This window comes from Leuciscus leuciscus (assembly GCF_965113295.1).
Source record: "Leuciscus leuciscus genome assembly, chromosome: 25".
Lineage (NCBI taxonomy): Eukaryota > Metazoa > Chordata > Actinopteri > Cypriniformes > Leuciscidae > Leuciscus > Leuciscus leuciscus.
The window spans coordinates 13611195-13621909 of NC_138724.1; the positions used below are offsets into that span (position 1 = coordinate 13611195).

General features: G+C 39.9%; 1 protein-coding gene across 1 annotated transcript; it reads left to right on the forward strand.

The window, feature by feature from the left end:
- Positions 1-7466: 7466 nt before the first annotated feature.
- Positions 7467-10495, forward strand: nr2e3 (nuclear receptor subfamily 2, group E, member 3; the record flags this gene model as incomplete). The annotated part of the gene is made up of 8 exons (XM_082160283.1): positions 7467-7554; positions 7876-8026; positions 8139-8242; positions 8332-8604; positions 9301-9482; positions 9686-9926; positions 10025-10130; positions 10337-10495. 8 exons carry the CDS (start codon positions 7467-7469, stop codon positions 10467-10469), a joined length of 1278 nt encoding a protein of 425 aa, XP_082016409.1. The 3' UTR covers positions 10470-10495.
- Positions 10496-10715: the final 220 nt, after the last annotated feature.

Below are 10715 nucleotides of genomic sequence, written 5' to 3' on the forward strand. Positions count from 1 at the left end.
ACTGAGTTGCCAATACTCTATAGATATGACACAGAGTACATTGTTCTGGCTTTACGTGGTGGGGTTTGTAACCGAATGTATCCCATTCACAGTGTCATTTCAATCCTAGAGTTGATACCTGGGTGTCACTTGAGACGACCACAGCTCTAGGGCTGCAACAACTAATCAATAAAATCATTAATAATCAATCATAAAAATCTTTATCGATTAGTTGGCATGCACACGTCACAACAAATGCACATCGGAAGAATGGCGGACAGGCAAAGTAACAGTGGAAAAATGTGTGCGACCCAAGTCCTCTATGGCATGGGAGCATTTTATATAAAATTCTGTGAAGAAGGTTGTAACTTGCAAACTTTGCGTGCATCCACAAAATGGTATAAATATTGCATAAATACATAAATATTAATTTAAACGTAGTTTAATTATCAGTGCTTTATTTTTCATACACAAAAATAACATCACCGTTCATGTCGAGTCACCTTTATTTATATAGCACTTTATAAAATACACATTTTTAAAGCAGCTATACAGTGATAAACAGAACTGCAAACAGAATTCAATTCTATGGTAAAGCAGCTCTAAAAAGACAATAGTAAACAGTCATTATTCATATATATGCCCGTCCGTTGGCAAACATATAACATGCTAGAGACATAATCCCTGTAATAATGATCCAATTATAGACTCTTAAGCATTTGCCTATTTAAATCCAAGCAGCGACTTTTGGCAAGGCAGTGTAATGCATAAATACTGTTTATATTATTATCTTTTTTTTTATTTCAGAAAGAAACAGCGCACTATGATTGAGTTGTTGTAACTGAGGCCATCCTCAAAATGCTGGTCACTGACATGTCAATGGTTGAAGACCAAGGTTTTAAAAGTATGATCAGTGTCCTCGACCCAGGATACACACTTCCCTCAAGAGCACATTTTACTAAATTGATGGAGAGAAAGTATCAGGAGATAGGCCATTCCAAAAGGTAAAGGGTGACATCAACAATACTGAGACAGGTGTAGCCACTGAAGCCTACCTTGGCATTACATGCCATTATGTAGGAGATGAGTAGAAGACGATGTCTTTCTGCCTCACTACCATGCCACGCAAAGACAGACATACAGCTATGAACATCGCAGAATAGTTTGAGGATGTAGAGGCAAAGTATGAAACTCCCTAATTTATAAAATAGGTCCCCAATATTCCCTAATATTGTGGCTGCAGCAAACATACTGGAGAAGAGGCTTGGATGGGCCAGTATCTGCTGCACTGGCCACACATGGTGACTGCTTCTGCATTAAAGAGTACAGCCATTGAAAGAGCTGTTGGGGCTGCAAGATGTCTTTTTGAACAGTAAAAAAAAAAATAGAGCGAACTAGCCAGCAGCCACCTGAAAGAAAAACGGGATGGGATCATCTGCGAACAAACTTGTTCAGGACGGAATGGATGAGCCTTATGAATGGGCTGGAGTGGGAGGCCTTTCAAATGGCTATATTTCAAATGGCTGTATTTCTGCTGTAAGGTTGCCACAGGATACATGTACTCTGCAAGGCTTAAGGGTTCAGCTGTGAATACATTCTGGATTTTTTAGCTTGTATGGCTGAGAGGGTGTTGAAATTCTGAAAGACACTGATGTACCTTTGAGTGTAGTAAGATCGTGCCCTTTTGGTTCTTAAGGTTAAGACCTCTGCCTTTCCTGTGAGTCCTAGCATTTGGGCTGCTGATGACAGGAGGATGGTGTGCTCCATCATCAACCATCGCATAGGTGGCCAAACTCTAACCAGTATGCTGCAGGGCTACTCTAATCACCTTCAAAAGGACTCGTTCTGTCCAAGTATAGAGGTTTTGTGGTAGAACTCACCAGACACATGTGCCCTCATTTGCTGTCTTTACTTTGACGTTGTGTACGATCTGCAAATGTTTGTCATTACACCTGCGGCAGGGCTTCTTTGGGTTCTCTGCTTAAGTCCAGCTTGGGTCTGACTCTGTCTCTCTGGGCTTTGTTTCCACCAAAGCTCTCATGGCACCATGACTCAAAACTTCAGCCTCTTTATGTTCTACAGAGAGTTGAGTCAATGAGTGCATACACGGTACCAGGTTTATTGCTGATGCTCCTTCTATAGGCTGCGAATAGCTCTGGAGGTAATTTAGTGAGAAGTTGTGTTACATGGGAACCAAAGCGTAGTTCAACCTTGCCCTCTATTCTCAAAGTCTTGAGGAGGCGTGCTTGGACTTGGAGAGCAAAGCGCTCAAAGCTCACTGTGTCACCAGGCTGAATATCTGGGGAGTCTATAACAGCTGCTGTCTTGTTTAGAGCCAGGTGATGAGGAGCCCATGTCTCCCAGTTAACGCCACCATGATGTCTGAATATGGGGTAAGTTCAGGAACGAGCCTGCTATCAGGCGTGCCTCCATTAATTTCAAGTGATCAACTAGCACCTGATATTTGAACAATTTAGTTGCATCTTCTGGCAACAAGTAACACAAAGCTAACCTAAAGCGGGCAAATTCACTTGGGTCTCGATGGATGAAATCAGGTATGGTTGGCTGTGGAGAAGAAGTTAAAAGAGTTTCCGTCTCCACCTGCCATGAGACCTGTTGGTTTCTGAAGGGTTCAAGTGTGTTTGAAGGAATACGAGTTACTAGTAAAGCTGTCTGGGTAATGACTCTGGGCTGGGGATGGAGAAACGTGAGTCTCAATATCTGTAGCATTAATATGTTCTTTACTCTGTGAGGTAGGAAGTCTGCATGGGGCTGGTATTGGATAGACTCGAGGGGCTGGTTTTTGAACATATTTCTCTGATTCTCTGTAGACAGTTCTAGGTGAGGGTAATGGAGGTGTTAGGAAGTGGAGAAGCTGAACTTGGCTGGTTTCTCTTTAGTATCTCTATACCTTTCTGGATCTCCAGTTGTCTGATTTCCTCCTTCATTGTTTGCTGTCATTGATGGCGCTGGCTGTTCTCTGTTTCAAGGTTATGCAATATTTCCCTGGATTCCAGAGGTATGGAATAAGTCTCCAATGTGGAGAATACTCGTCTCTCTCACTCCACTGATATTTTATGAGACACCAGGGCTCTATTTCTGGGACTCTTGCATCTAACAAATCAGGTGTTCGGCTACCAGGTCCCTCATCTGTACAATGGTGGCTGAAACGGTGCCAGTGTGCCATCCTTATATCACTGTGCTGGTAATCTTCTCGCCCATGTGACTGCTGTGCTGCCACAGAAGCTCTAGTTTAGATTTGGATACTGAACTTCAAATTCTTCCAAGTAGGCTGGATGGTGGACTGAATGTATAGGACATGCACCTTGAGACTGATATTCATTCATTCAGGTCCAGTGTAAGCACAATCATCCGGCTCAAAGGACCAGATTTGGTTTACTTATTGCACTGGTTCAGGGTCACTGTGCTCGCACTGATTTGTCTGTCAGAACAAGGCAGGAATCAGAAGTAACAGTTTTTAATTAAGTCCAGCATGAATAATCAGCACAAATGAACAGCACAGTCAGACCACGGGGCATTGCTTGGAAATATCTTCTCAGAAATGATATGTGAGGTAACTGTACAAACAGGTGTATGTTTGTGTGGTCTAAAACCGTTAACAATATTTAGCCAGTATCAAACACTTCCATCATTATTAACAATAACCTGCATTTATCCTGATGACTGTCCATTATATGAAATGTTTATATGATAACATTATATGATTACATGAAATTCTTTTGTATCTTTGCTGATTCATCATACAATCCAGCTTACAACGATATACAATTATTACAGAACGAATCTATAGGCCTACACTATTCAAACATATACATTTATACATACAGGATGCATCAATCAATGATCATTATTATGCTGAACTCAAATACATTTTAAATATACAGTATAGCCTACATATTAACTGAACATCTTAGGCTAGATGCTAGGATAGTGGTCACTTCACGGTCTAACAAACTCATGTTGTCTAGAAAACACTCATTAAAGGACTTACATTTTATCATAGACGCACAACTTAAACAAATCCACTTCAACCATGCAAAAGTTGTTCAGTCCATATGGAGAACTGGAGAACCCATGCGGTAGTGCGATCGATCGGCTCATCAGCAGCTGAGAGTGACTGATGTATTGTAGTAACCACTGATCTGATTGGTTGTTCCTTCCCAACAATCATTAGCCTAAATAAGAATGATGTTTATATAAGATCGAAAAAATAAATAAATAAATAAATTTCACTTAATTATATTTGAACAAATGGAAGAAAAATATATTGTGTCAGTATTATAATTTTTTACAGACAACTTGTTTTATTCAGTTAAATATTTTTATATTTGATCATATTTATTTATTTATTTATTTATTTTTGTTGTGACTAGATTCACAAAAAATTTTTTATGGCCATGAGTGCCTTATTGCCTAAACCAGGGGTGCCCAATCCTGTTCCTGGAAATCCTTCCAGCAAAGTTCAGGTGTATTATATATGTGTATATTATTATGAGCTACCATCCATCTCCAGACATTCTTTATTCACACACAAAACAGTATTGTCTAGTAATTTTGGCAACCATGTCATTTCATTCAGCGGAATCACTTCCACAGTTACTGTTTCGCTCCGTAATCGCAACAACCCACATCTGCTAAACACACCTAATTGACGCCAAATATGACAGTAAATCAAAATTACACAAAAATGTGCAAAAAGGTGTGAGATTGTTGTTCACTTAGGTCTATGTTTCAAGGCCTTCGTGAGACAGAACAAATTTAAAGTCTCCAGTTCAGAGTTCAAATGGCTCCGTCTGCTCCCCAAGAAGACCCCAACCTAATCGAGGAGCCGTAATCTTTTTACACAGTCGTTTAGGTCAACAGAGAGGGCTCTGTCAGTGGGACTAAGACACCAGTTTAATGCCAACGGAGTATTAAGGAGGATTCTTGGTTCACAGAGATCATCTCCTCATCAGACTACACTACACGCTGTCTGCCGCTTATTCATCTTTTGAGTTTAAACAAACCAATTAGAGAAGAGTTACATCAACCGAGTCAAGATAAGGCGTGTTAAACTTCTTCAAATCTATTGTTGTGTGTCAACAGTCCTGTAGGTTAAAACAAAACAAAGCTTTTTGCAATTAAAAGGTCACTTGATTGTGGTTACATGTTTATGAGCAATTTGACCACCTGTTGTGCTTGTGGCTCCAATGACAGACCCTTCGCCGTGGTGGGGAGATGGGTTTAAGATGGCATGTGCTGCTGTCTGGCTTTTGTGTGTGACCTTGCAGTGCTTAAGACTTTAATAAGATAGATACACAAATCAAAAGAAAAAAGCAAATCACTGACTTCAGCCCTCTAATTACCAGTAAATCACACAGGGGTCACTAATTAGGCAGAGCTGGATCCAGAGAGCAGCCACCATATGGCACCGGTGTCGTTGTCGGGGCCCGCGCGGCTCCCACAGCCTCACAAGCGGCTAATTGTTTTCTTTCCCTGCTCCCCCTCTTTTCATTTGAGGTCTTTGTTATCTTGAGAGAACACGTTTTATGGTAGGCTAAGCCGCTTAGCTGATTTGAAGTGGGTGCTAGCGGATGCTAACGGGGGTACAGGAGCAGACAGGACTTCTGCTGAGGTGATGCGTGTTTGTGCTCTGAAAGTTAGAGAGAGTTAATATTTGTTGATCTGAGAGTAGTGGTTTGGTCATAAAAAGACAATTTGGTTCATAGTGTAAATACTGTATGACTCATGAAGAAAGAATGGACAGTTTTCTGCAGTGTGACATGCTATACGGCATGCAAAACTAAATATTTTAATAAAATATTATGCATGTGTGTATTTATTTTATAATAATATTTAAATTAAAATATGTATAAAAATGTAAAGTAATATAAATGTGCAATGTACATGGTACATTATACAGTAAAAAATACAAAACATATCTTATTACATTTATTTTATAATGTTTAACATTCATTTATTGTTTATGTAAATTAAACATGATAATATAACCCAAATGAAAATGAAAATAAGTTCATATCAATGTTGTAAGTATGCAAAAACTTTAAATAAAAAACGGCATAAATAAATAAATAATACAAATATGAACAAAAAAAATTAAGGTTCAAGTGTGCATAGAAACATATAATATATACTACAGTAATATAAAAAAAAATATTGCATCTTTTGAAATGGACAATTTTGAAATTTTGATTTGAAATATTGTTACACCATGACTATTTAAGAAAGTTGAAAAGTAATGTAAAAAAAAAAGTAAAAAAAAGTGAGCAACAAAAACATACTTTCCTTAATAAATTCATGTAAATGTTAGCCTAAAATATTGATGTTGAACAAACATTTTGTAAACATCATGACGTCATAAAAATGTTATTTGAATTTCAGTGTCCTTATAGGCAAACATGCCACAGTCAATCATTGTTGGACATCATTTTTTTGAGTAAAAACAAGATTTAAATCCAGCAGATTTGACTAACTCGAGCCAATAGAGATTAGCATTGCCTCATCGTTAATGGTGGACAGTTGAGGATTAAACAATGATGAAATACCATAAAACTTTAGGGAAGAATCCCCTAGCAGATGCTCCCTACAGCCTGAGCACTGTACATAAGAAATATGATTCTTTTTTTTTTTAAAGAAAGAAAGAGCGATTGTAGTTACACATCAAAATTTGTAGGTACAGATAGACATTAGCATTCCTTCATATCTCATGCCCTGTGTAGTTAAAAATGTCAATGTGTATTTGGATCACCGATCATATCAAAAACAGGTGTTGACCCATGAAATCAATATTGATTCCTGAAACTTAGAAACCACTGATAGCCAAATCACCACATAAAAAAAATATCAATCAATAGCTAACCACTGAAAGTTTTGGTGTGATGCTAACAAAGTCTTCATTCATGAATTTTGAGGGAAAACCTCAAAAGAGAAGAGATGAGAGCATGAAAGAGAGCTAGATGGAGAGTTATGACTCAACCCCAATCCTTTTGTTTATTCGTTTCTATCCACACTTGTTGTGGATGGAGCTAATACTGAGTGTGACTGATTGATCCACCCCATAGATGGACAGTAAAGATTAAGAGGATGACAAATAGGCACTTGCTTACACAGCGCTTGCTGCTAATCCCTCTGTCTTCCTTTAGGGAGCCCACGGTAGCCTCAGAGTCACTCACTGTCCGGCATCGCTAGACTCACCAGGAGGAGGTGACAGACCACACTGCACTTTACAAACGCAACAGACAAGAAGTTCTACAGCACAGAGATACTCAGAGTAAAGAACGGACCAGGATAGAGTCCTTGAAGGAACTTGAAGAAACATCGAACAGTCTCAAGGCTGGACGGATCTTTTTAAGGACCCTCTAGGATTCCAATTAATTCACCTGGGACAGATATTTTGACCTAAAAAAACAGATCCTTCTTAGGGTACACTTCAGAAACAGCTTGTGTGAACTTCACCAGTACATTGAATGGAGGATCCAATGTCAGAAATGTCGATGGTACAATTTGTATCACCATCAGAATCTTCCAGGAGCAACTCAGATGACAGTCAAGAGGGTGAGTAACTGCTTCTTCAATTTAGTTTGAAGTGGACATGCAACAAGTGGCAAAGACTCTTGCAATCAATAAACTTTCAAACTTTTGGTATTTTTGAAATTCAGTTTTAATATTTCAACGAAAGTCCTAAAACACTATATTCTTAAAAGCAAGGTTTATGTAGACAAAATCTGGACACTTTGCCCTATACCTCAACAAGTATGAACTGGCAGTTGAAACACTAAGAAAACACTGTCTAGTGATTACTTTTTCCTAATGATTGGATTGGGAATAAGTGATTGCGACATGGAATAACAAATAGTTGTTTCCTTGATTTCCCAGGTAAAAGCCCCGCTCCTGGCAAGATCCTGAACTCGGGACTTCTTTGTAAAGTGTGTTCGGACACCAGCAGTGGGAAACACTACGGGATATATGCTTGCAATGGTTGCAGTGGCTTTTTCAAGCGCAGTGTGAGGCGCAGACTCATCTACAGGTGAGAAAACACCTTACATATTCAAAGTTGGGAGCAGAGAAGATTGAAGGTAGAATGTTCTTTAAAACCAGTGCAATAACATAAACTAAGAAACTGATATTGAAATTTACAGATGTCAAGCTGGTACAGGCATGTGTCCTGTGGATAAAGCCCATCGGAATCAGTGCCAGGCTTGTCGCTTAAAGAAATGCCTTCAAGCTGGCATGAACAAGGATGGTGAGTCAACTTTTAAAGGCATCCTCTTCTTTTCGACTTATTCCTCTATTGTCTCCGCTTTCTAAACCTTTCCATCCATCTCCTGTCAGCTGTTCAGAATGAGCGTCAGCCCCGCAGCACCGCTCAAGTCAGGTTAGACTCACTGGATGTGGATAAAGACAAGGAGCACCTCGCCACCACCTTGGAGCCCACTTCCTCATCCACCTGCTCTGTGATCAACCGCCCACTGCTGGGCTCCTCCATCAGCTCCAGCATCAGCTCCACAGATGCTATCCACCACTCCAACAGCCCCAAGAACGGACATCGCTTCATGGCCAGTCTGATGACGGCCGAGACCTGCGCCAAGCTAGAACCAGAGGATGGTAAGGAATGAGACCGCCTTGGTCAACCAGCATCACTAGCTCTGTTTTGTTAATGAGCACCATGTCCGAAAGTTCGGAAATAGGATGGCAACAAAGTAAAACTCACTTAAAGTAAAAGCTCACTTTGAACTTTGAATTTGTTCTAGATCTTTGTGACTTTATGGTGCTTTGGAAGGCAGTTTGAAACCTTTTTACACTATCAGAAAAATGTGCAAAAATGGTACCTTTAGGGGCCAACTTGTCACTGAGGCAGCATCCTAAAAGGGACAACTTTGTACCTTATTTGCCGCTAAAAGGTTTATAGTAGTAACTTAACTTACTAGTACTAAGGTACTAATATGCCACTTTTAGGGGTATATAAGGTACAAAGGTGTCCCTTTATGGACACTGCCCCAGTGTGACAAACTGTTGTACCTCTAAAGGTAAAAAAAACAAAAAACAAAGGGAATTCTGACAATGTACAAGGTACCTTAATATACAAAATGATACATGTTAAGTCATTGACTGACTAGGCAGCGAGACAGTACTGCCTTATGTTTTGGACACGGCTACGCTGGTCTACCAGCAAGACCAACCCTAAATACTGTAGTGCAAGTTTATAAGTTTATGTTGGTCTAAGCTGACCTTTTCAACAAGCTTATAACTCTCTATCCACATTTTATCAGTTCAAAATGTTGTATGTAACTGTGTTTACAGTGGATGAGAACATTGACGTGACCAGTAATGAACCGGAAAGGAGTTCTCCGGAGTACGGCAGTGCTCTCTACCCCTCGCGCGGCCCTGAGAGTGTATATGAGACTTCAGCCCGCCTACTCTTCATGTCTGTTAAATGGGCCAAGAATTTGCCAGTGTTTTCACATCTACCTTTCAGAGACCAGGTGAGAGTCAGGTGCACTATTGTTTCTTACCTTACTGTTTCTTGCCGACAATGTAAGCTATTTTCAGACACACGGTATATTAATCGGCAGGTACAATTATCTGCCAGTGCCAATCAAAATAACAAATATTGTTAAATAATCACCCTAACAATCTCTCACCATCCATAACTGCAAGTTTTAACCCACCATTTTTGTGATTTTAGGTGATTCTACTTGAGGAAGCATGGAGTGAGCTGTTTCTACTTTGTGCAATTCAGTGGTCGCTACCTCTGGACAACTGCCCCCTGCTGTCCCTACCTGACCTCTCACCCCCAGGACAGGGCAAGGGAAGCCCCTCCGCCTCCGACCTGAGGGTCCTTCAAGAAGTGTTTAGCCGCTTCAAGCCCCTGCAAGTGGATCCAACTGAGTTTGCATGCTTGAAAGCAATTGTTTTGTTTAAACCAGGTAGGTTTTTCCCTCTTCTTGCCACAAGGGGGCATTAATGATAGCAAACAAAAACTAAGTTGGTGTTCTGAGTGAGTAATCTATGCATTCTGTAACAGAAACACGAGGACTTAAAGACCCAGAACAGGTGGAGAATCTACAAGATCAGTCCCAAGTGCTGCTAGCTCAACATATCCACACACTTTACCCCAGTCAAGTCGCCAGGTGAGCAAATACACACACACACACACACACACACACACACACACACACACACACACACACACACACACACACACACACACACACACACACACACACACACACACACACACACGCACAAACACACATTTGCATAAAGAAGTTAAAAAGTATTTTTGAGAGAGGACACAACTAACACAAATTATTTTTATGAATCTCTCTGTCTTTAGGTTTGGCAGACTATTACTTCTCCTTCCATCCCTTCACTTTGTGAGTTCAGAAAGAATCGAGCACCTTTTCTTCCAAAGAACCATCGGGAACACGCCCATGGAGAAACTGCTGTGTGACATGTTCAAAAACTGAGGAGCCTTTCTGAAAGACAGTTTGTAGAGGAACAAAATCCTCTAGACTTCAGGTGCTTTGCTTTACTGCCATGCTAGTTACAATACTATGCCAATGAATCTGCGTGAATGCAAAAAAAAGAAAAAAAGAAAGAAAAACACACAAATGTATTTATTATTTTGCATAGGTTGCTTATTTGTTCTCATTATGTCTTATTTTATGTCTCTTTTTATCTGTGTTACTGTAGCTTTTATACTCATAATAATG